The 26,898-nt window shown below is 39.0% G+C and overlaps 1 protein-coding gene and 2 long non-coding RNA genes across 14 annotated transcripts in view; 2 read left to right on the forward strand and 1 right to left on the reverse strand.

The window, feature by feature from the left end:
• The window catches only part of KIF21A (kinesin family member 21A), a 155,783-nt gene extending 142,274 nt beyond the window's left edge, over positions 1-13,509 (forward strand). For all 12 annotated transcript variants that reach the window (XM_086713652.1, XM_086713650.1, XM_086713655.1 and 9 more), the window contains 2 exons: positions 1,020-1,219; positions 12,255-13,509. In XM_086713652.1, the coding sequence (XP_086569778.1) occupies positions 1,020-1,219; positions 12,255-12,348 (294 nt within the window). In that variant the 3' untranslated portion in view covers positions 12,349-13,509. The remainder of the gene's footprint in view (positions 1-1,019; positions 1,220-12,254) is intronic.
• A 4,796-nt stretch (positions 13,510-18,305) lies between these two features.
• The window catches only part of LOC147579228 (uncharacterized), a 124,324-nt gene continuing 115,731 nt past the window's right edge, over positions 18,306-26,898 (forward strand). Inside the window, exon 1 of the long non-coding RNA XR_015253146.1 lies at positions 18,306-18,368. This is a non-coding gene — a long non-coding RNA (uncharacterized LOC147579228). The remainder of the gene's footprint in view (positions 18,369-26,898) is intronic.
• On the reverse strand, positions 20,493-23,403 carry LOC147579229 (uncharacterized). The gene is made up of 2 exons (XR_015253145.1): positions 23,298-23,403; positions 20,493-20,743 (listed from the first exon to the last, which is right to left on the reverse strand). It is a non-coding gene; the product is annotated as an uncharacterized LOC147579229 (long non-coding RNA).

Consider the following 26,898-nt stretch of genomic DNA (forward strand, 5'->3'; position numbering starts at 1 on the left):
TTTATTTTTGAGAGACAGAGACAGAGACAGAGCATGAGTTGGGGAGGGGCAGAGAGAGAGGGAGACACACAATCTGAAGCAGGCTCCAGGCTCTAAGCTATCAGCACAGAGACCGACATGGGGCTTGAACTCATGAGCTGTGAGATCATGACCTGAGTTGAAGTCGGACGCTTAAACTACTGAGCCACCCAGGAGCTCCTCAAAAGCTTTTATAGATATACATTCATGGTTGTGACTTTTATATTATTCATATAAATATATTTATACCTAAATGTCATATAATTAGAGTGTAAGTATTGTTTACTCATTATGAAATATATGTGAGCTCTACTTTAGTTTTCTACAAAAAGCCTTAGGCTTCCATGTTCTCTACTAAAGGTTGAAGGCAGTGATTTTATGAAGCGGTCCTTATTATCTACATACCAGGTTGTAGTTTTCAAACTTGTTGAATTAAATACATTTTGGAGAAAGGTGAGATACTTAACTCCCATGAAGAGAATGTGATGCGAAAAATTCTGTGTACTTTCTGGGTCTTTGAGATTCTTCGAGACTTAATATTATAACTTTTAATATTGATAACACTGATAATAATTGAGGCAAATTGGAAAGCAAATTGCAAATTTATTTCTTTAAATCATTAAGAATGATTGCATAGAAAATGATTTGTGGGGCACCTGGGTGGCTCAGTCAGTTAAGTGTCCGACTCTGGCTCAGGTCATGATCTCATGGTTCATGGGTTCAAGCCCCACGTCAGGCTCTGTGCTGACAGCTCAGAGCCTGGAGCCTGCTTCAGATTCTGTGTCTCCCTCTTTTTCAGCCCCTCCCTGACTTGTGTTTTCTCTCTCTGTCAAAAATAAATAAAAATTAAAAAAAAAAAAAAAGAAAATTTCTTTATGGCTTCCAGGCCATTGAGTGGTCTAAATATTGTTTTGTCAACAAATGTTCGAAACTTACTTTGGTGTGAAACTGTCATTTTGGAAGGCTCCTCTTCAGTGGCTTATTTCTCTTTCTTTCTCCAGCAAGTTCCAAATGCACATAAGGATTGGGTCTGTGCCCTAGGAGTGGTGCCAGGGCACCCGGTTTTGCTCAGTGGCTGCAGAGGGGGCATTTTGAAGCTTTGGAACATGGATACTTTTGTGCCAGTCGGAGAAATGAAGGGTCATGATAGTCCTATCAATGCCATATGTGTTAATTCCACCCACATTTTTACTGCAGCCGAGTAAGTTTTTCCTATGTGATTTTTTTCTATATTGGCTGTTTGTGTTCAGATTTAATAAATATTGTAAGTTGTAAATAACTGGAAACATAGAACACATGAAACCCTTTTATTACAGTCATTTTAATGTCTATTTAAGATCTCTTATTCATATTTTCTGATTTGCACCTTGGTCACTGCATTTAATCCCAAGATTACATGAGAATAGTGTTACTTCTGTATTAGCACTCAGCTTAACTAGCAAGTCTGATGCTAGATGTTCCCCTGGTGATTTTAATTAAAAAAATCATTTATAGGTGACTAATTCCAGAAAGTCAACAAACTTGCGATTCTTCTCATTTGGAACAAATCATTTAAAAAATCTCTGTTCCCCTTCTGCCTCTGTTTATAGTACAGTTGACTCTTGAACAATGTGGGCTTAGGGACCCTGACCCCTGCAGAGTTGAAAATCCAGATATAACTCTGACTTCCCCCAAATTAAATTAAGAATAGCTTACTGTTGACTGGAAACCTTACCAATAATATAGTCAGTTGACACATATTTTATATTTTATATGTATTAAATACTGTATTCTTACAATAAAGGAAGCTAGAGAAAAGAAAATGTTATTAAGAAAATCGTAAGGAAGAGAAAATACATTTATAGTACTGTGCTATGTTTATTAAAAAATCCACATGTAAGTGGACCCTCATAGTTCAAATCTGTGTTGTTCAAGGCTCAGCTGTATAAGTACATAGTAATACTATCTGGTTCCTCCCTCTTAGGAAGGCTGGATTCATTTGCTTATTTTTTCATTCATGATGAATCTCCAAAGTTGGGCACTGTTCCAGACTCTTGGGAAGACCTGTGAACAAAACAGATCCAAACCCCCAGTTTCATTCTAAGGGGAAAAAAAGACAAGAAATAAGTAAAATATATTATACAGTGACAGGTGCCTAGGAAGAAAAATAAAGCAGGGTACAGGGAAGAGAGTATTGTGGGGAGGGAGTTACACAATAGGGTGGTGGGTGAAGGCCTCACTGAGTAAGTGACATTTAAGAAGACGCTTGAAGGAAGTGGAGAGTTGTTGTGACCATAAAAATGACATAATATGTATATAAGTAATTTGGAAAGGAAAATATATATACCCTAATGTGAGGCATTGGTTTCATTCAAATAAAATATAATGTCTCATGAATATCTATCTTGAAAATCTCCTTTTGGTCATTTTTGCACATTTTAATTTAATCAGAACACCTTCTTGATTCATCTATCCTAAATGTATGATTACCTTAATTTTATTTTGAAAGCTCTGCTCTATTTCTATGGCATCTCTTCTTATTTGTGCTATTTTCATCAAATCCCTCTTTTCATTTAGATTTACTTTCTCATATCTCCAAAGTACATCAAAGTTGATTTATTTTGTGTTTTTCTAAGGTGCTTACCTTTGGTGCTTCATTGATGTTATTTCCAAGATATATTACTTTCTCAAGACTCACCACTTTTGTTTATTCTCTTGGAAACTTTCTGTGTCCTTGGTAATTTATGGAAAATAACTGAATACCTCCCAAAATTGTGGGACACATAATATAAGACTATAAAAGTATTATATATCACTGAGGTCTGGTGGGTGAAGTATGATGTTACTGTAACACCTCTCTTCCACAATATAGTCTTATTTTTGAAGAACTGAACTTTTTCTCAGTATGTCCATGGTGCACCAGATGCAAATGTATTTACTATGTAACTTAAAAATCAGGAAAATAGCCAATAAAGTCAGAAAGGCTATTTTCAAATTAGTTCCACTTATTTGTTTTTTTTTTTTTTTGAAAGTAAACTCATTTTATTTTTTTTCTTTTTTTTTATTTATATATGAAATTTATTGTCAAATTGGTTTCCATACAACACCCAGTGCTCATCCCAAAAGGTGCCCTCCTCAGTACCCATCACCCACCCTCTCACCCTCTCCTCCCTCCCACCCCCCATCAACCCTTAGTTTGTTCTCAGTTCTCAACAGTCTCTTATGCTTTGGCTCTCTCCCACTCTAACCTCTTTTTTTTTTTTTGTTCCCCTCCCCCATGGGTTTCTCTTAAGTTTCTCAGGATCCACATAAGAGTGAAATCATATGGTATCTGTCTTTCTCTGTATGGCTTATTTCACTTAGCATCACACTCTCCAGTTCCATCCACGTTGCTACAAAAGGCCATATTTCATTTTTTCTCATTGCCACGTAGTACTCCATTGTGTATATAAACCACAATTTCTTTATCCATTCATCAGTTGATGGACATTTAGGCTCTTTCCATAATTTGGCTATTGTTGAGAGTGCTGCTATGAACATTGGGGTACAAGTGCCCCTATGCATCAGTACTCCTGTGTCCCTTGGATAAATTCCTAGCAGTGCTATTGCTGGGTCATAGGGTAGGTCTATTTTTAATTTTCTGAGGAACCTCCACACTGCTTTCCAGAGCGGCTGCACCAATTTGCATTCCCACCAACAGTGCAAGAGGGTTCCCGTTTCTCCACATGCTCTCCAGCATCTATCGTCTCCTGATTTGTTCATTTTGGCCACTCTGACTGGCGTGAGGTGATAGCTGAGTGTGGTTTTGATTTGTATTTCCCTGATAAGGAGCGACGCTGAACATCTTTTCATGTGCCTGTTGGCCATCCGGATGTCTTCTTTAGAGAAGTGTCTATTCATGTTTTCTGCCCATTTCTTCACTGGGTTATTTGCTTTTCGGGTGTGGAGTTTGGTGAGCTCTTTATAGATTTTGGATACTAGCCCTTTGTCCGATATGTCATTTGCAAATATCTTTTCCCATTCCGTTGGTTGCCTTTTAGTTTTGTTGGTTGTTTCCTTTGCTGTGCAGAAGCTTTTGATCTTCATAAGGTCCCAGTAATTCACTTTTGCTTTTAATTCCCTTGCCTTTGGGGATGTGTCGAGGAAGAGATTGCTACGGCTGAGGTCAGAGAGGTCTTTTCCTGCTTTCTCCTCTAAGGTTTTGATGGTTTCCTGTCTCACATTCAGGTCCTTTATCCATTTTGAGTTTATTTTTGTGAATGGTGTCAGAAAGTGGTCTAGTTTCAACCTTCTGCATGTTGCTGTCCAGTTCTCCCAGCACCATTTGTTAAAGAGACTGTCTTTTTTCCATTGGGTGTTCTTTCCTGCTTTGTCAAAGATGAGTTGGCCATACGTTTGTGGGTCTAGTTCTGGGGTTTCTATTGTATTCCATTGGTCTATGTGTCTGTTTTTGTGCCAATACCAAGCTGTCTTGATGATGACAGCTTTGTAGTAGAGGCTAAAGTCTGGGATTGTGATGCCTCCTGCTTTGGTCTTCTTCTTCAAAATTACTTTGGCTATTCGGGGCCTTTTGTGGTTCCATATGAATTTTAGGATTGCTTGTTCTAGTTTCGAGAAGAATGCTGGTGCAATTTTGATTGGGATTGCATTGAATGTGTAGATAGCTTTGGGTAGTATTGACATTTTGATAATGTTTATTCTTCCAATCCATGAGCAGGGAATGTCTTTCCATTTCTTTAAATCTTCTTCAATTACCTTCATAAGCTTTCTATAGTTTTCAGCATACAGATCCTTTACATCTTTGGTTAGATTTATTCCTAGGTATTTTATGCTTCTTGGTGCAATTGTGAATGGGATCAGTTTCTTTATTTGTCTTTCTGTTGCTTCATTGTTAGTGTATAAGAATGCAACTGATTTCTGTACATTGATTTTGTATCCTGCAACTTTGCTGAATTCATGTATCAGTTCTAGCAGACTTTTGGTGGAGTCTGTCGGATTTTCCATGTATAATATCATGTCATCTGCAAAGAGCGAAAGCTTGACTTCATCTTTGCCAATTTTGACGCCTTTGATTTCCTTTTGTTGTCTGATTGCTGATGCTAGAACTTCCAGCACTATGTTAAACAACAGCGGTGAGAGTGGGCATCCCTGTCGTGTTCCTGATCTCAGGGAAAAAGCTCTCAGTTTTTCCCCGTTGAGGATGATGTTAGCTGTGGGCTTTTCATAAATGGCTTTTATGATCTTTAAGTATGTTCCTTCTATCCCGACTTTCTCAAGTGTTTTTATTAAGAAAGGGTGCTGGATTTTGTCAAAGGCCTTTTCTGCATCGATTGACAGGATCATATGGTTTTTCTCTTTTTTTTTGTTAATGTGATGTATCACGTTGATTGATTTGCGAATGTTGAACCAGCCCTGCATCCCAGAAATGAATCCCACTTGATCATGGTGAATAATTCTTTTTATATGCCGTTGAATTCGATTTGCTAGTATCTTATTGAGAATTTTTGCATCCATATTCATCAGGGATATTGGCCTGTAGTTCTCTTTTTTTACTGGGTCTCTGTCTGGTTTAGGAATCAAAGTAATACTGGCTTCATAGAATGAGTCTGGAAGTTTTCCTTCCCTTTCTATTTCTTGGAATAGCTTGAGAAGGATAGGTATTATCTCTGCTTTAAACGTCTGGTAGAACTCCCCTGGGAAGCCGTCTGGTCCTGGACTCTTATTTGTTGGGAGATTTTTGATAACCGATTCAATTTCTTCGCTGGTGATGGGTCTGTTCAAGCTTTCTATTTCCTCCTGGTTGAGTTTTGGAAGAGTGTGGGTGTTCAGGAATTTGTCCATTTCTTCCAGGTTGTCCAATTTGTTGGCATATAATTTTTCATAGTATTCCCTGATAATTGTTTGTATCTCTGAGGGATTGGTTGTAATAATTCCATTTTCATTCATGATTTTATCTATTTGGGTCATCTCCCTTTTCTTTTTGAGAAGCCTGGCTAGAGGTTTGTCAATTTTGTTTATTTTTTCAAAAAACCAACTCTTGGTTTCATTGATCTGCTCTACCGTTTTTTTAGATTCTATATTGTTTATTTCTGCTCTGCTCTTTATTATTTCTCTTCTTCTGCTGGGTTTAGGCTGCCTTTGCTGTTCTGCTTCTATTTCCTTTAGGTGTGCTGTTAGATTTTGTATTTGGGATTTTTCTTGTTTCTTGAGATAGGCCTGGATTGCAATGTATTTTCCTCTCAGGACTGCTTTCGCTGCGTCCCAAAGCGTTTGGATTGTTGTATTTTCATTTTCGTTTGTTTCCATATATTTTTTAATTTCTTCTCTAATTGCCTGGTTGACCCACTCATTCGTTAGTAGGGTGTTCTTTAACCTCCATGCTTTTGGAGGTTTTCCAGACTTTTTTCTGTGGTTGATTTCAAGCTTCATAGCATTGTGGTCTGAAAGTATGCATGGTATGATTTCAATTCTTGTAAACTTATGAAGGGCTGTTTTGTGACCCAGTATATGATCTATCTTGGAGAATGTTCCATATGCACTCGAGAAGAAAGTATATTCTGTTGCTTTGGGATGCAGAGTTCTAAATATATCTGTCAAGTCCATCTGATCCAATGTCTCATTCAGGGCCCTTGTTTCTTTATTGACCGTGTGTCTAGATGATCTATCCATTTCTGTAAGTGGGGTGTTAAAGTCCCCTGCAATTACCACATTCTTATCAATAAGGTTGCTTATGTTTATGAGTAATTGTTTTATGTATTTGGGCACTCCGGTATTCGGCGCATAGACATTTATAATTGTTAGCTCTTCCTGATGGATAGACCCTGTCACTATTATATAATGTCCTTCTTCATCTCTTGTTACAGCCTTTAATTTAAAGTCTAGTTTGTCTGATATAAGGATGGCTACTCCAGCTTTCTTTTGGCTTCCAGTAGCATGATAAATAGATCTCCATCCCCTCACTCTCAATCTAAAGGTGTCCTCAGGTCTAAAATGAGTCTCTTGTAGACAGCAAATAGATGGGTCTTGTTTTTTTATCCATTCTGATACCCTATGTCTTTTGGTTGGCGCATTTAATCCATTTACATTCAGTGTTATTATAGAAAGATATGGGTTTAGAGTCATTGTGATGTCTGTATGTTTTATGCTTGTAGTGATGTCTCTGGTACTTTGTCTCAGGGTCCCCCTTAGGATCTCTTGTAGGGCTGGTTTAGTGGTGACAAATTCCTTCAGTTTTTGTTTGTTTGGGAAGACCTTTATCTCTCCTTCTATTCTAAATGACAGACTTGCTGGATAAAGGATTCTCGGCTGCATATTTTTTCTGTCTAGCACACTGAAAATCTCGTGCCAATTCTTTCTGGCCTGCCAAGTTTCAAAAGAGAGATCAGTCACGAGTCTTATAGGACTCCCTTTATATGTGAGGGCACGTTTACCCCTTGCTGCTTTCAGAATTTTCTCTTTATCCTTGTATTTTGCCAGTTTCACTATGATATGTCGTGCAGAAGATCAATTCAAGTTCCGTCTGAAGGGAGTTCTCTGTGCCTCTTGGATTTCAGTGCCTTTTTCCTTCCCCACTTCAGGGAAGTTCTCAGCTATTATTTCTTCAAGTACCCCTTCAGCACCTTTCCCTCTCTCTTCCTCCTCTGGGATACCAATGATGTGTATATTATTTCTTTTTAGTGTATCACTTAGTTCTCTAATTTTCCCCTCATATTCCTGGATTTTTTTATCTCTCTTTTTCTCAGCTTCCTCTTTTTCCATAACTTTATCTTCTAGTTCACCTATTCTCTCCTCTGCCTCTTCAATCCGAGCCGTGGTGGTTTCCATTTTGTTATGCATTTCGTTTAAAGCGTTTTTCAGCTCCTCGTGACTGTTCCTTAGTCCCTTGATCTCTGTAGCAAGAGATTCTCTGCTGTCAGCTATACTGTTTTCAAGCCCAGCGATTAATTTTATGACTATTATTCTAAATTCACTTTCTGTTATATTATTTAAATCCTTTTTGATCAGCTCATTAGCTGTTGTTATTTCCTGGAGATTCTTCTGAGGGAAATTCTTCCGCTTGGTCATTTTGGATAGTCCCTGGCGTGGTGAGGACCTGCAGGGCACTTCCCCTGTGCTGTGGTGTATAACTGGAGTTGGTGGGCGGAGCCGCAGTCAGACCTGATGTCTGCCCCCAGCCCACCGCTGGGGCCACAGTCAGACTGGTGTGTGCCTTCTCTTCCCCTCTCCTAGGGGCGGGATTCACTGTGGGGTAGGGTGGTCTGTCTGGGCTGCTTGCACATTGCCAGGCTTGTGATGCTGGGGATCTGGCGTCTTAGCTGGGGTGGGTAGGCAAGGTGCACAGGGGCAGGAGGGGCAGGCTTAGCTTGCTTCTCCTTAGGTGATCCACTTCAGGAGGGGCCCTGTGGCAGCAGGAGGGAGTCAGATCCGCTGCCGGAGGTTTGGCTCCGCAGACGCACAGAGTTGGGTGTTTGCGCGGAGCGAGCAAGTTCCCTGGCAGGAACTGGTTCTCTTTGGGATTTTGGCTGGGGGATGGGCAGGGAAGATGGCGCTGGCGAGCGCCTTTGTTCCCCACCAAACTGAGCTCTGTCGTCCGGGGGCTCAGCAGCTCTCCTTCCCTTTGTCCTCCAGCCTTCCCGCTTTCTGAGCAGAGCTGTTAGCTTATGACCTCCCAGACGCTAAGTCGCGCTTGCTGTCGGAACACAGTCCGTCAGGCCCCTCCGCTTTTTGCAAGCCAGACTCGGGGGCTCTGCGTGGCCGGTGAGCCGCCCCTCCGCCCCGGCTCCCTCCCGCCAGTCCGTGGAGCGCGCACCGCCTCGCCGCCCTTCCTACCCTCTTCCGTGGGCCTCTCGTCTGCGCTTGGCTCCAGCGACTCCGTTCTGCTAATCCTCTGGTGGTTTTCTGGGTTATTTAGGCAGGTGTAGGTGGAATCTAAGTGATCAGCAGGACGCGCAGTGAGCCCAGCGTCCTCCTACGCCGCCATCTTCCCTACAACTCCAGTAAACTCTCCACTTATTTGTTAATTAGCACACACTTGTATAGTGCTTAGTATTTACCAGGCGTTGTTCTAAGTTCTTTCCAGGCATTAATTCATGTATTTTCATAAGAACTCTAGAAGATAAATATTATTATAATCTCGATTTTACAGGTGGGAAAACTGAGGCATTTTATAACTTAGTCCTTATATAATAATTCCATCATATCTGATATTTCTAGATTTGTTGCTTTTTATTTATTTATGTATTTATTTATAAATCTGGATCTGTAGTATTGATTAATTTTTCTTATGATTATGGGGCTCATTTTACCTGTGTCTTTTTTGTCAAGTAATAGTTTACTGGATGTTGAACATTATATTGTGTTTTAAGATCTGGATTTTGTTGTATTCTTCTAAAGAGCATTGGACTTCGTCAGGAAGTTAAGGTTCTTGTGGTTCAGCTTCATCTTTTTGAGACCGATTTTTAATTCTTGGATTTCTACTGAATACCATAAGTGTTGGATGATATCTCCTTACTGATCAGAATGTGAACAGCTCATAGCCCTCTGTGGGCTCTGGGAATTGTTCAATATATAGCTCACTAATAGATGTTTGTTGTTGTTGTTGTTGTTTGTTTGTTTCTTTTTGTTTTTTTGGGTTTTTGCTTGGCCTTATAATCTTACTCTACTCATGGTGTAGCTTAGTATTCAGAGACATTAGTGGCCCTTATATAGATTTATGGAGTTTTTTTTCCCACAGCTCCATAGTTCTTTCTGCATAGCTCTCTCCTCTTCTCTCCTTGATCCTGAAAATTCCAACTACTCCACATCCCCCAGGTTTTTATTTCTGTCTCTTCAACTTAGTGCTTCTGTAGTTTTCTGCTTGAGTTCTTCCTCCCTGGGAAGTGTTTCCAAAGCAACAGCCAGGGCTGTCATGAAGCTCACCCCTCTCCCTTTTCTCAGGGACAACAGCCCTGTACTCCCCCATGGTCCACTATCTGAAAATAGTTGTTCCATATATTTTGTCAGATTTTTACTTTGTTTGCAGCAGGAGAGCTAACCTGCTTCAAATTACTTGGTTATGACTAGTAGTGGAAATTTGATAATTTCAGACTTAGTATGTCCTAAACTGAAATCCCAACCTTCCCAGGAAACCTGCTCATCCTTTGGCATCTCTGTCTTCTCGGTTGATCAGGCTAGATAGAAACTTTCATTCCTTCCTTTCATACTCCATAGCCAGTCCTTGAGCAAATCCTGTTGGTATTCTACCTTTAAATTATATTTGGAATCTGACCACTTCTCACCATATCTTCTAACTCACTGATTTTAATTGCCATCAGCTCTTGGATTACTACAAGAACTGATTATTACTAGTAGCTCCTAAACAAGGTACCTTGTTCATATGTAGTCTACTCTCAACACAGAAACCAGATTAAAACACAGATTAGATCATATTCCTTCTCTGCTCAAAACCTTGCATTGGTCCCCTATTTCACCTAGAATAGAAGCCATACTTGATGTGACCTTGTGAGCATCTGTTATTTCTCTCACCTTTCCTTTTAGCACTTGCTCTTTCTAGACTTGCTCCTTGTTTTGTAGTCCCCAGTAACCTCTTTACTGGTCCTTGAACACATCACCTCATTTCAGCCATAGTACAGAATGCTCCCTTTGCCCAGAATGCTTTGCCTTCAGAGATCCTGACTCTCTTCCAATGTCCTTCTTTCTCACTAAGAGTAACCTTGCCATTGTATTTAAAATTGAAACCCTTCTATCACCTAGCACCCAATTCCCTTTACCATGCAGTCTTTTCTTTTTCTATAACATGGATTACTTTCTAATAAACTTCATAATTTAATTATTATGATTTACTGTCTATCTTCTCTTGTTAGAATGTGTAAGCTACAACAGAAGAGGGTTTTGTTATTTATCTGTTTGTTTGTTTTTAAGAATTGTCCCAAGCACCTAGAATATTGCCTGGGACATAGCAAGTTCTCAATAAGTATTTGTTGAATGGATGGCTGAATAAATGAATGGGTAGATGAATAGGTGGATGAAGGAACATATCCCCTTGCTGTTACCAATATACATATGCTGTGTGGGTTGGTGAGAAGACTATTATTTTCCCCCAGTTTTATTGAGATATAATTGAAATACAGCATTGTATAAGTTTAAGGTATACAGCATAGTAATTTGACTTACATATATTGTAAAATGATTATCACAATAAATTTAGTTAACATCTATCATCTTATATAGATTCAAAAAAAGAAAAAGAAAGTTTCTTTTTTGCTTGTAATAAGAACTCTTAGGGAGAACAAAGATTATTGATTAAAAACTAGAAAGCCTGGATCCGAGGCTCACCTCTGCCCTTTACTATGTTACATTGGACAGGTAACTAAACTCTCTTTATCCTTGAAATGGACTGCATAATCTCTGCAATGCCTTTTAACTATGAAATTCTATGGAAACTCTTTTAGCTTTGACTTTATTAGATAATTGGAGAAAAGTAACACTCCCTTAAAGCTATGAGAAATACAGTAAGAAATATGATTGTTTAATGATTATTCCCCAGTACCCACATGGTGGGTGAACAAAAACAAGTTTTCTCAGAAACACTTTGAATCTTCTATGTTCCATGATAGTGGAGTATTAGTCCACTTCTCAGTAGCCTCTTGCTTTTTCCATGGGCTTATGCTGATTTCATGTGAACATAATTCTGACTCTTGCCAGATTCACCAATTCCTGGAATCCCTGCTCCAATCTCCTCCCTTCCCAGAAGCCTTACTGTAACCTTACTCTGGGCTATTGTGCCTGAAGATCTCTGACCAATGTTGTATCGCGTATTGTTTTTTGAAATAATGAGTGCAGATCCAGTGTAGTGATTAGGAGGTGGGGCCCTGGAACCAAACTGCCTAGATCGAAATCTTGGTTCTGTCATGTACTTTGTAATTTTGAGCCAATTACTTAACCTCTCTGGACCTAAATTTGCTCATCAATATAAAGGGGATGATAGCATTATCTATCTCTATGGTAGTTAAAGAGAATTGAATGTATTTATATATAAGGGCACATACTAACAATGCCTGCCATATAGTAAGCCCTTGATAATATGAATTATTTTTAATATTATTATGTGTATCTGTTTGATATACTTATGGGACAATGTATATTTTTACTTACATATATTAAAGTCCTCTTCAGAAAATGTTTTCACAGTAATTCTAAAAGCTATTTCTTTATCTTCCTGCCTCTTTTCACGTGTTCATTTTTAATTTGTTCCGTAGTGATCGAACTGTGAGAATTTGGAAGGCTCGCAATTTGCAAGATGGTCAGATCTCTGACATAGGAGATCTGGGGGAAGATATTGCCAGTAATTAAACATGAGTGAAGATAGTCATAAACTGAATACTGTGATAATACTCTGTACGTTCATTATGGAAAAGTTGTCTAATAGGCGAAAATTTATGAATCGGATTAACTGGAAAATATATCTGAATCCAACTGCTGAATATAAATGGTATTCTAATAAAATTGTGTACTAGCCTGTGTGCTTAATTTTAATATCTCCCAAACATATATATCCTATAATCGGTATACTGCTTGATTCACACTTTATTGTGGCTGGATTTTTGTGCCTAGCTATTAAAAAACACCTTAAAATTATTTGAATTGTAAGATGACTGCTTCTGTGACAGAAAACCCCCAGAATACAATGCAACCCATTGGTAATTCGTCATATAGTCTGTTCAGATGATTTATATATTTAAACATACTGGGAATGTTACTCAAATTGTGGTCCGTCTGTCTGGTATTTATATCAGTCTATAGAGGGTTCCCAAATTTCGAAGCTCTTTTAATACAATGGAAAAAAGTAAGATAGGAGAATATGATTGATGATTTTGCATAAGGTGGAATTGACCGTCCTCTACTAACAGAAAATGTTAAACAGTTTGTGTTAAATGTTGATGTTTACTTGTATTGACCAAAGTTTTACAGCTGTGCTATATTCTGTGCTCAGGACTAAAATGCTGTTAAATTGTTTTATTAGTGCTGTGCATACATTCTGCGATGGAAGACAATTTTGATGTCCTAACAGAAATATATTTTGATCTATTTTCCTATGGAGTTGTTTCTATTATCACCTTTTAATTTCATTTTTATTTAATAGTATTTCCTTCCCCTTTTATCTAATTTTTTTATATGCTGCTAAATATATTTTAAATACACTGTGTTTGCAAACCTTGGTAGTTATGAGAGCTCTATCATTTGTGGTGGGAAAAGGTATGTAAATAAGTAGATTGTAAAGAATGTCTTACCTTGTAACTGTATGAATTTTTAAATGCTGTAGATTGGATTTTGCAAAAGGATGTATAATTTATCGGTCTGCTCAGAATATTAATTTGTAAATTCTGCAAGTTTAATTTTTATGTAGATGGTATAACATTTGAAAATATTGTCTTGTGATTTTTTTTTCCCTTTGAGTATATTTGCTTGTAAATGAAAGCTTAGCTAAGGCTTCAATAAACATGTTGCTCTGAATTGTTTTTATTCTCTTGTCCTTTTTCTAATTATGAAAATTGTTAGTATTTGTAAAACTTTGTTTTATCTGTGTGTGATATAAGGAAAGGCATTTTTTTTTTGTTATCCACTTCATATGCAATCCAGTTTTTGCTCATTAGACATGATATATTCTTGAATAGTTTGAATCATAACCTACTCTTGATGAACCAAAGGAACTCACTATTGAAAGAATTAAATCAGGAATGCCTGGGTGGCTCAGTGGCTTGAGTGTTCTACTTCGGCTCAGGTCATGATCTCACCGTTTATGGGTTTAAGCCCAGTATTCCGCTCTCTGCTGTCAGCACAAAGCCTGCTTCAGACCTTCTGTTCCCCAGTATCTCTGTCCCTCCACCACTCTCTCTCTCAAAACAAATAAACTTAAAAAAAAAAAAGTAAATAGTTGAATCAAACTATGTAATTTAGGCATGTGAACATAGATGGTAAAACAAAAATTATTCCCACAAATATTAGGACAATAGTGACTTTGGTTATCTGGAGAAGAAATAGAGAGGGTGGTCACTGGCAGGTATTGTAGGAGGTGAGTTGGGAATGTAGAGGGGGGTGTGGAGGTGTTTTTGGGGTCCTAGAAATGTTCTACTTCTCAATCTGGGTCCTAAGTTAAACTGTACATGTATTTCTCTTATTTTATGTATGTGTGCTATACTTCACAATGAAGTATATATTTCTTTTGTTTTAAAGAAGGGATTGTCCTGTAAAGAGGAAGTCAGCTACTTTGTAATTTTGCCTCCTTTCCTGGAGGAAAATACTATAAGACCTGAGAGACATTTTTAGGACTATTTTGAATTCCAATACCCTTAGAGTGTTTTTTTTTTTTTTTTCCCATAGGACTATTGCTCAACCATTCATTTGACAATTTATTCAATAAATGTTTATTGAGAATGCCCTGGGCCAGGTACTAGGGACAAAAAAATAGCAAGACTGAGTTGATGCTTGCCCTCTGAGTGGAGAGAGAGAATAAATGTAGCACTTACAGAACAGCTTGGTAAGTGCTCTGACTGGAAAGATCTGGGTGTCTTCACGCCTATTAGAGGCCTGACTGCAAGGCCAATTAGAGGTCTGTCATAAGGTCCGAGCACCGTGTGTGTGTGTGCAGAACACGAAGTCCGGTGTCTGTTTTACCTTTTAAAATGCTTAAGGCTCAAAAGTAAAACATAAAAAAATAAATAAATAAATAAACCGCTGAAGGCTCAGCTAGAGTTGATCTGATTTAAATAGTTCAAATGAATATGTAAAAGAGGCAGTCCTCTTAAAAGACTTTCATTTTGAATTATGTTGGGGGAAGTCATCTAGAGGACATGACCTCTGATTGACCCAAGAGCTAGATCCGGGCAATCAGAGACTCCGCAGCCGCCTCCCCAGTCCTTGCAATGTTATGTTCTGCCCACGTTACCACAGCCGGAGCTGTTTCTGTGTTTCAAGGACATAGCCTTGAGAGAGTTACGTGTTGTTGAGACTCTCTGCGTGATATTGGAGACTGAACCCGGGTAAGTCTTCTACGTAAACTTAAGATTCGGGCAGGCAGGTGTGGCAATCTACTCGTCTTGCGGCCGCCAGAGACAAGCCTCGTAAGTAAATCCCCCTGTTTCTTAAACCTGCTACCTACCAGTTTGGAGGGGCCGCTGCGTTCTTCTGTCTCTCCTTGTACTGGGGCTAGTTTCCCAACCGGGAAAAAAAAAAATACCGTTAATCTCTAAAGATTTCATCCAGAAAGGTTAGCAATAACTCTTTTTTAAAATATTTATGTATATTTTAAAGAGAGCACGAGCGGGGAAGGGGCAGAGAGAGAGGAGACATACGACCTAAAGCAGGCCCCAGGCTGTGAGCCGGATGTGGGGCTTGAAGCCAGGAACTGTGAGATCATGACCTGAGCGGAAGTCTGCCGCTTAACTGACTGAGCCACCCAGACACCCGTTATCGCTAATTTTTAATACAGTTAAAATAGCGCTTCTAAAATTTAAAAGTGGATTACTCTTATGTATGAAATATACGCCATGTCCCTCAAGAATAGTGTCTTTTTTTAGAAGCTAACGTTTATTTCTTCTTTCAAATCCAAATCTTTTTTAGCTAAAGAATAATGACACTGTTTTGCGTATTACTTATCTCCACATTTATTTATTTCCCAGCTGATATGGAATCTTTTATAAAAATTTAAATTAAAATTATCAACATGTAACAATTTTTCTGTACTGCCGTTTGTAATTTTTCCTAAGCATTGACTGCGCCTTATTTCAAAATCAGTTCACATTCTCTTTTTAACCTCAGAATTGGTTGTGTTATTGCTGTGTTGGGGATTTGATTTGCCAGTTACTGTGCAGATACTGATGGTTGGGAATTTGTATTTGCAAATCATGGATATAAAATGTAAAGATTGCTCTGTATGAGCATCATGGTACAAAATATGAGTTATCTATCCTATTTTATAACCATAATGAGATGCTCGGCCAATTTTAAAATGTCACACTGCCATTAATCTCCCTCTTTTTAAATGAGGTTAATAACTGTAATAACCAACGTTTATTGAACATTTACTTTCCCCTTTGGATGATCCTGAAATGGGGGTAATCTAAGATGTCAGTGAGAGTCAGAAGTGTCTGATTTCAGAGATATTTAATTGTGAAAATGTGTGCATCCTGGAATTTGTGAAGGACAGTACTGTGAGAGAATTTGCCAGACAGACAAAAATAGTGACAAATGTACAGTACATTATATATGGGAGATAATATGACTCCTTTTAATATGTTTTTGTGTATGTTGGACCTGAGAAAAGCGAAGAACACATTTGTCAGACTTTCTTTGAGCTTGGGTTGCACATTTAACGTGGCTCTCCCACCAAACATATGAACCAGGCCCAAGGTGGAGTAAGAAGGAATCAGGCCTATAGTCGTAGAAACCCTCGTTTTCCCAGTGGCAGCAGTGACAGGGCCCCAGCATCTGGCACTAGCTGTGGGTGTTGGGAAGTAGGACACAGGGCACTGCTCCAGCCGAGGTGGTTCCTGGAATCTGCAGTTGGGGCAGTGGATCTCTTGTTCAGTTCCTTGTCTTCTTGATTGTAGCAGAGGTAGAAAGTGAGTGGCCTAGTTCTTGGTGGGGGGTAATCTGGCACCTACTCACAATTTTGTAAGCACCCACCTCCCTCTTTCTACTTTCTGCTTAAACTAGCTACAATAGTTTCTGTATTTGCTACTGAATTCTAAAAGATACACTATCTCTTTTTCTTTGTGATCTGTGTTTTAAGGTATTTCTTCCATTTATTTTTTTCTGGACACTAATCATTAACCTACATAATTGTTTTTGTTTTCATTTTTATTTTTATTTTATGTAATAGTTTTTGGTTGCCTAGAGGTTTTAGGTGTTAATGGAATCTCCTTAAGGGCTATTGTTATTGTTTGTGAAACTCATGGTCTTCTCTAGTCTGGTAATTCTATTTTGCTAGGAGCCCCCATGAATTATTCCGCATTGTCTTCCTTCCTCCAGTTGTTTGGTCCCCCTTAGGTGTGGTGTGCTGTTCCTTTGTTTTGCCCACTCAGGGTTCTGTCGACCCTGGGTGGTCGGGACAGGCTAGTGGTGAGGACAGCACTTTGCTCTGGTAAACCTGCAATTGACAGCAAATCATCTGTCCTCTCTCGGTGCCCTGGGAAACCCCTGCTCTACCGGTCTCTCGGTGTTAGCCTTCCTTTCCTGCTGTCTGTAGCTCCCCAACGTTTGCCTGGCCTGGAAGATTTAGCATGCCTCCCAAGGCTACAGGCATTCAGAGGTGTCGCTCTTCCTCGGGGGAATCCACAGTTTTGCTAATGTCTTCAACAACCCAATCAGACAGACCGGCTCTTCAGGCTTTCAGAGCTGCCTGGTGTTTTACTGGAGAACCTAAGCGGGGAGTAGCAGAGAGACAGTTTCATGCATCCTCATCTATTTTAACCATTTAACACCATCACTGAAAAATATCCAACAAATAAAAATAGGCTGATGGGAAGCCTGATTTCAGTAAGGACTGGGTTCACTTGCATGAATCAGGAACCTGACTAGTGTTTATTATCCTCAGATTAGACTATTAGACTGTTCTTGTATGTAGTAGTCTCTGCTGAAGGCAGGCAAGTAGGAGTGCCTTCACCAGCCTCGGGGAAGAGAGTAAGTGGCTGAGGATATTATAATTTTCAGCTACTTTGGCCATTAGCTGAAGGATCCTGAAATACCTACCTTCTTATTTGAAGAGTGCCTCATCCCACTGTGTTCCCACCTTCTTTTCCTTAGGCCTTCTGCTCTGACTTCTTCCAATGCCTTTGCTGCCTGTGTGTGTGTGTGTGTGTGTGTGTGTGTGTGTGTGAGAGAGAGAGAGAGAGAGAGAGAGAGAGAGAGAGAGAGAAGCTGTCAGTTGTTGATAGGAATCCCCACGGAGAAAAAATGCTCCATGAGAATTACCCTGATATGTGGTGTGCGTGAGATGGAAGTTCTTAACCTTTTGAAACTACTCAGTACCAGCTGAGGAAATCAGGAGGACTCTGGGTAGTATCTGTGGCACAGACTTCTAATTTCTCCCACTACCACTCTCCTGCTTACTTTTAGTAATAAAAACCTGACGATTTCAGCTTAGCACGTGACTGCCCAGCCAGAGGTTGCATTTCCCACCTGATCTTGTGGTTATCCATGGCCATATGCTATGTTTCTGGCATGTGATTTAAGGGGAAGTGATGTACTGGTCTTACTTTTTTAAAAACTAGAGTGGTTGGCCTTCAGTTTGTCCTTCCCCTTTCCACTGACCAGGATGTGGAAGGGGTGATGATGAACCAACCTTGACCGTGCAGATGAAGACAACATCCTGGGTGAGTGATGGTAGAACAGCATAACTGAATGAACCTGTGTCCTTGATGGCCTTGCGGAACAGAGCTTCCCCTCTGTCTTGAACCACCTGTCGGCCTTTATGGCAGGGGTTGGCAAATTTTTTTCAGTAAAGAGATAATAATATTTCAGGCTTTACAGGCCACATGTTGTCCCTTTCACACATTCTTTGTTTTTTAAACAACCATTTAAATTTGTAAAAAAATCTTTCCTAGCTTAAGGGCCAATGCAAAAACAGGCTGGACACTGAATTTGTCCCAAAGACTATAATTTGCCAACCCTTGCTTAAGATTGTTGCATAGGAGAAGGACAACTTTTTTTTTTTTTTTTTGGAGTTACTGAATTTTAAGATCTTTTGTAAAGGAGTCTATCTGTATGGCATATATATCTATGTAGTTAATGATTTAAGAAAATATACTCTAGAATAGATTTGCTGCAGAGAGGGATGGCTACCAGGGCTATCGCGTGTGGTTGTGCACATTGTGCACTGCACAACCCAAAAAGATGACATTTATTTTTAGATATAAATTTATATATTTGTTACAACATTTAGGGTAGATGGCAGTAAAACATTTTGTTTTAAGGATATAAGAATACAATGATAATTTTCAGCATATGGAACTAAAAAGTATATTTAGGAAGACATTTTTTTCTAATTTGAACAAGGGTGTCTGTGGCCTAGTAATAGACACCCCTAGTGGTTAATTCTTTGACCTCTATTGCCTAAGGTTAACACATTTCTTATTAAGTAAGGTCAATTTAAAAATAATGAATATCTTCCCTTAAAAATATTCCTTGCTCAGGAAACTGGCTTCATGTCAGGTTTCATTAAAAATTATAAATTTTAGGTTCCACAATGTTTTCTGTCACATATGCCTTTTTAAAAACAAACAAATGTGCTAAAAAAATAGTCAACTATTTAAAGGGAAGGATTTGGACAAGATTCCATTTTAACCTTTTCTCTAGGACTAATAGCCCATTAGTTTGTGAACAATTGAAATTTTTGTTAAGATTTTTGCTATTATATTTTCTTATGTTGTCCCGGGTCTGGTGAAGTAGCATGGCAGCACTGGGCACGCTGTCATTGCTTGCTTTCTATCATTCCATCCACAAAGATGGTTAGTCTACAAGTGTGCACTTGGACAGTGTGTGATTGCTATACTTGTTTGCCTGCTCCCCCACACCTGATGGCAAAAAGTAAAACGAGAGCGGAGTGTAAACATAGAAAGGATCCTAAGTCTGGATCTAGTGAACATTTGCCATTCTTTTGGATTTCTTGGCACCTTTGAACAATTTTCTCTGTTAGGGTATTCCCACCTTATGAATTCCTTCTCACTTTCAATACCAGTTACTCATTTCCCCTACCTCCTTTTGCGGGCCAGGGCGGCATGTGACTTAGACTTGGCTCATTAGAGCCACTGACAACAGACTTTGGATTGGAAGCTGGTGACCCAAAACAGGTGGCACCTGGCAGAATCCCTGTGATGGAGGTAATGGGAGCTAATGCCAGTTTCCATGGAAGCAGTGGAAGAGGCTGCAGTGTCCATATCAATAATACAAGCCATGGGGTTCGTGCCTACTGGGAAAAGAGGCAGCCAGTTGTGAGGTTTGATTCTACACATGGTTCTGGTTGCATGGCCTCCAAATCTCTGACTTCTCTGGAAAATGATACAATCACCTAATAACCTCCAGTATATTCCTTTTCTATTTCAATGAGCTGAGTTGGTTTGTATGATTTGCCACTAACAACCTCTACTTATAAACTAGGTCATAGCCCAAAACAAATGATGATCTCTTGGGAACTGAGTTTCTCATTTCTGGAATTGACACAGATGTCAGTAACAGAACGCAAATAACTATAGACTGTTTTCCTTTTCCTGATGAGTTCACTTTAAGTAGCCTTACCTATTTCACATTCCAATGAGAGACTCACAGAAAAATCTCCAGAAAGGGTCTGAGATTCCAGGTCCTTCAATAATAAATGTTTTTCTTTTTTACATCTCATGGATTATTAATATGTTTTGACTACTGAAGGAAAGCATGTCAAGATCACTGTGTCCTTTCCTAGATGACTGGCTGTTTAATTGAGAATGAATGCATGCACAATCTCTTGGCTAAGTGCCTTTATTTAGTATGATTGCTTGTTTGCAGTAGTTGATAATTCAGTTTTCTGTAAGTAGGTCAGGAAAATCTTGTCCTTTTGTATCCCAAGTAAGCCAAAAGTTGTAACTGGACTTTTCCTGGAGCACGTCATTTCTGCCTTACAGAAAATATGTCATAGGCCAAGATACTCTCTCTGTTTCCTGGAACGAGTCTTGGTAGTCCATGTAGGGTGAGAAATAGCCAGCTGCCTCCATCACTGTGTGAGCAGTAACTTTGTGACAGCTCAATTGAATAATTAAAGCTTTCTACCTTCAGGTGGGAAAAAAAAGTAATATCTAGAAATTGTTGTGCATTGCATTTGATAAGGAATAATGGGCATTTGAAAACTATTTGGCTAGTCTCTATCTTTTGGTGTCCTGAAAAGTCTGTCTTATTAAATTAAAACAAATTTTTTTTTTAATTTTTTTTTCAACGTTTTATTTATTTTTGGGACAGAGAGAGACAGAGCATGAACAGGGGAGGGGCAGAGAGAGAGGGAGACACAGAATCAGAAACAGGCTCCAGGCTCTGAGCCATCAGCCCAGAGCCCGATGCGGGGCTCGAACTCACGGACCGCGAGATCGTGACCTGGCTGAAGTCGGACGCTTAACCGACTGCGCCACCCAGGCGCCCCAAAACAAATTTTAAATATAACCTAACTTAGAAAGGAGAGATAGTCTCAAATTGGGCAGACTCTAAGATGTTGACACATTACATTTTTGTCAAACTCTAACTCAGGAGTTCATTTTACCCTGCATAGTCCATGTGATTCAGAGAAACCCCCTGTCTTGTTCTGATTAGTCTAAGCTGATGCTTCTGCTTTAGCATTTGCCAGTCAGAATCACCTGGAGGGCTTGTTAAGGCACAGATTGCCTGGTCACACCCCTAGAGTTTCAGATGCAAAAGAATTTGCATTTCTAAAAAGTTCTCAGAAGATACTGATGCTGGTGGAGGGCCCACACTTTGAGAAGCACTAGTCTAAGTTGGTTCTGTTCTTTGTAGTCGTTCAGGAACCTGAGATAGACCCACCAAAACCTGGCATTCTCCTGGCAATGGTTATTGATCTAGGTGAGGACTACTGACCTAGTTCCTGGGTCTGTTGAGGGGAAAGATTAATATGCTGTGACTGGAAACGCTCACCACACACTCCTGCTGGAGCCATTTAGCAAGCCTGTAACTTCACCTGCTACTGAAAACTATCTCTGACTCTGAGGGAATCCAGCTTTGGCATGACTACAGTGTTGCGAATGTCAGAGCAGGCCAAAAACCTGGGACTCCCCATTATGTGAGATGATAAATACTCATATTGATAAACGTCTCTGAGCAGGGGTTTCTTTCCAGCCCTTGAAAACACCCTAATTGAAAGAGTGTTTTCCAGGGGCACCTGGGTGGCTCAGTCAGTTGAGCATCTGACCTTGGCTCAGGTCATGATCTTGCAGTCTGTGAGTTCAAGCCCTGTGTTGGGCTCGGTGCTGACAGCTCAGAGCCTGGAGCCTGCTTTGGATTCTGTGTCTGCCTCTCTCTCTGCCCCTCCCCTGCTCATGTTCTGTCTCTCTCTCTCCTTCAAAAACAAATAAATATTGTAAAAAAAAAGTGTTATCCAGGAGAAATGTCTCTATACATGCAGTTAATTTTGAGGCAGTTTGAAGGAATTTGAGGAGTGGATAAGTAGAAAGTTCCATGAATGTTCTTTGGTTGAATGCCTTGGATTGGCTTTCATCTACCTTTATCTCAGATACATAGAAAACTGAAGGTTGTTCTCTCTTTCTTTAAGAGGCAATGCTTGAATTTCAGTTTAGAGAGGTGGCAGTGAGGGATAAAAATAGGAAGGAGAAGGAGAAAGAGAAATCCAGACAGAGTAATGAGTGATAAACCGGGGGCCAGATCATAACAAACCCTGCATGTCAAGTTCAGGAACTTGAACTTTGGTCCTCCATGGTGAAGTCAACAAAGGCTTCTAAATATGGTAATGACAAATTTCTCTGGTGGTGCTGTGGAATGGATTGAAAGGGATAGACATTGCAGACATAAAAACTCCCAGGGGGCTGAGGGAATAATCCAGGTGAGAAGTTTCGAGGGCATGAGGTAGGCAGCAGCTTTGAAAATAGAGAGAAACTCATGGTTATGAGAGATAAAGGTCTCTGTAAAGAACCATTGGGATGTGGGAGTGGGAGAGGAAGGGAGAAGAGTCCCGCAGGTCTGCTGTGGGTTTGTTGTGTATGTAGTGCCAGGATAGGACAGAGAAAAATAAAAGCATAAAGGTCACCCTCGACACCCTGCTTCCCCATGTGTCATGTCTGCTCTTGCACCCAGTCCCTCACACCTCAGCTTTCCTCCATCTCTGCTGCTGCTAACCATCGACTCTCTGAGGTGGGCTTCTGTTATATCCCCTTTGTTAGTTTCCTCTCCTCCACTCTGATCACCCTCCAGATTGTTCTCCAGAGTGATATTTTCCAAATAAAATTTCACCTCAGTCATGTTCTGCTTGGAACCGTTCAAAGGATTTCTGTGATTCTCTGGGCAAAGACCAAGGGCTTTGGGGCTCTCTATGACCAAGGCATCCAAGCACATTAGTCTTTGTTCAACTGTTCAACCAGTCTTTGCACATGGTGTCCTCCATTTGCTTGATTAATTCCAATTGATCCATCAAATCTTATTTCAAGCTTGAATTCCTTAGGAAGTCATCGTTCCTGACTGTGGGACAAATTCCTTTACAACAAAGAGCTATACCCCCTTCTTCACATAACTTACATGAGTTTGTAATTACTTACTTTGCTTATTTGATTTGTGTGCCTTCCTCTCTTGACTTCCAACTTCTTGAGAGAAAGATCTGATCTTGTTCACCCTGTGTCTTCCACATTTAACACAGTCCCTGCCACATAATTGGAGCTCAATAAATATTTGTTGGATGAAAGAGTGATTCATTTTGCGAGCAAGAGTGTGAGTTTTCTTTTGGATGTTAGAGACTGGGATGCTTGCAGGAAACCAGAAATAGTGCCTAGCAGCTAGTTTTACAAGAGGACAGGTTTAAAATATCAAAAATGAAGTTGATAATACTCAGTTGAATATTGGAAATTTGCTTCATGGCTTTGCTCACAAATGACCAGTTAGCAGTGTTAGCCTAATTCGCCAATGAGATTTTTTTTTTTTACTGAAGTAATGAAAACAAGATTAACTGAATATTTTATTTAAAAACATGCTAATAACGTCAGATATTTCATACTTCTTAAATGTAAAATTTAAGTTTAAACACTGTACTTCTGTCATTGAAATGTTTAAAAATGTTGAGAAAAAGTCCTATTTTCAAAGAATTGCATAAATGATTTCAAAATGTGAAAGCCAAAGACTAAAGAAGAAAAAAATAACCTTATCCTCTCTACTAGAAGTTATTAGTGCAATGATAGGGAGAACTTCAAATGAGTTAATTTCTTCTATTCCATTAAGTTTAGTGTGGTTTTGAGAAGCATCAAGGAGATGATGAGGATGCCAAAAATCAAGAGAATGATTACCACAGGATAAAAGCATCATGAAAAAGGACATTTTCCTGTGTGCTCATGTAATATTCATAAGAAATTAGAAAGTCAGAGAGAAAATGTTATTTAACATTACTGACAATGGATATAAAAGAGTTGTCAACATTTGAAATCTTTAAAAGTGATTTTATGAAAAAAATGTTTTGTTTTGTTTTGTGGAACTCATTGCTTGCACAACACAAGGAGCACTAAAAAAGTTGGCAATGGATGAGGGCATACTCAAGTAAATTAAGAAAAATAGTGCTGATGCATTGTCAACAGTTAATCATCAAGGATTTTAGTGAAATTTCCACAAGTGAGTGAATGTCATTTTAGCAATGCACTTTGCAAGTGAAAAAGAAATAATATTCTCACATATGAGGTGTGTGCTATTGATTAGTATCAAAATAGTTAACTGTCTGATACAGTGGAATGGCTAGTGATGAAATAGTACAGAAGACATAACTAATATATGGAAATCCCATCACATGATAAAGTATATATTCAGTCAAATTCTTAAAAAATTTTGGAGATCATAACCTTTGCTAAACAATGGGGAATAGAAGATGGATCGGGAAAAAAACAGACCATGTAGAGAAGTTATGTGGTAGATCTCTAAGGACTAAGATATTAAAACTTAACAAGTAACTAAAAAGTTTTTAAAGTCAATATGTAATTTTAACAACATAGATTCATGTAATTCTGCCTTAAAAATGTACATACTTACAAGATGTCAACTCTATATAATATTTTTATTGGAGTATAATTGACATACAATATTGTATTAGTTTCAGGTGTACAACATAGTAATTTGACATTTATATACATTATGAAATGATCACCAAATAAATCTCTTACCATCTGTCACCATATATGGTTATTATAATATTATTGACTATATTCCCTATGCTGCACATTACATCCTCATGACTTATTTTTTTTATAACTGTAAATTTGTACCTCTTGATTCCCTTTACCTATTTCATTTACCCCTCCACCTCCCTCCCCTTTGGGAACCAACAGTTTTCTTTTCTCTGTATTTATGAGTCTGTTTCTGTTTTGCTTGTTTGTTTTGTTTTTTAGATTCTACATAAAAGTGAAATCATATGGTATTTGTCTTTAACTTATTTCATTTAGCATAAGACCTTCTAGGTTCTACATGTTGTCACAAATGGCAAGATTTCATTCTTGTTAACGGCTGAGTAATATTCTGCTGTGTGTGTGTGTGTGTGTGTGTGTGTGTGTGTGCATGTGTGCACACGTGTGTATGTATCCCACATATTCTTTATCTATTTGTCTTTCAATGGACTCATAGGTTGCTTCCATATCTTAGCTACTGTAAATAATACTGCAGTTAACAGAGGAGTACATATATCTTTTCAGATTAGTGTTTTTGTTTTCTTTGGTTCATCCGTTTCACCCAGAACTGGAATTGTTCGATCATATGGTAGTACTGTTTTGAGGAACTTCCATACTATTTTCCATAGTGGCTGTACCATTTTACATCCTTACCACAGTGCATGAACATTCCCTTTTCTCCACATCTTTGACAATGCTTATTGTTTTTATTTTAGTGGCCATGATACATGTATTTTTTGAAGCCTACAAAATGCACAGTGAAAATATAGGGCTTAGGGGGGAAATAGACTACTCCCAACCTATGGAACTTTGTAATGAAAGCAATAACTAAAACAGTTATAATCCTAGTAACCAACAGAAGCCCAAAGACCTCTTTTTTAGCATTGGCCCCAGAATCCCCCATAATCAAACATTTGCAACATTACACTCTGGTGCCCTTGACTTTTCTTTTGAGAGGTGTGAACTTTAGGGCTTTTGCTTTTAATAGCAATTTCATCAAAACTAAAAAACTGGTTCACAATATAGCTTTCTCATTAAGTTTTTAAAATAGCATGGAAAATGTCTTTGTAGCATATTTTATGCCTGTAGCTTCACCAGGTAGCCAGTGAAAAGGGTTCTGATCCTTGAAGCCAGTAAATCAGCCACTATTTACACCAAAGGAAGGCCCTGCTGTGGAGTTTGCAGTTTTTATCGTAAATCTTCATATTGTGCTAAAGTTTGTCTTTTTAAAAATCTGTTTTTATTTATTTTTTTTTTTTTAATTTTTTTTTTTCAACGTTTATTTATTTTTGGGACAGAGAGAGACAGAGCATGAACAGGGGAGGGGCAGAGAGAGAGGGAGACACAGAATCGGAAACAGGCTCCAGGCTCCGAGCCATCAGCCCAGAGCCCGACGCGGGGCTCGAACTCCCGGACCGCGAGATCGTGACCTGGCTGAAGTCGGACGCCCAACCGACTGCGCCACCCAGGCGCCCCTGTTTTTATTTATTTTAAGAGAGAGAAAGCACACATGAGCAGGGGAAGGGCAGAGAGAGAGAGGGAGAGAGAATCTCAAGCAGAGTCCTCGTTGTCAGCACAGATCCTGATGTGGGGCTTCATCTCACGAGCCTGTGAGACCATGACCTGAGCTCAAATCAAGAGTTGGCTGCTTAACTGACTGAACCACCCAGGTGCCCCATGCTAAAGTTTATCTTTAATTGTGAGAAATTAATTGTAAAATACATGTGTGAGCCAGCACCACTTCCTTGTCATACTGTCACCATTCTCCATGGTCTACCTGATATGAGATAATGCACATTAAGGAATACAAGTTGTAGCAGGACAGGTTGGTGTTTTCAATTGGTTTTATTACTTTTTTCATAATTGCACTGCTTTACTGAAAGTCTTTTCAATTATAGTATGTGGTTATTAATGCTGTAAAAAGTAATTTGATTTCTTTCCAAACAAGTGATTATAAAGTCTATATTAGGTGCAAATTCTTATATAATGATAATAGTATGCT

The sequence above is a fragment of the Puma concolor genome, chromosome B4 (assembly GCF_028749965.1).
Source record: "Puma concolor isolate L17-30 chromosome B4, mPumCon1.1.hap2, whole genome shotgun sequence".
Taxonomy (NCBI): Eukaryota; Metazoa; Chordata; class Mammalia; order Carnivora; family Felidae; genus Puma; species Puma concolor.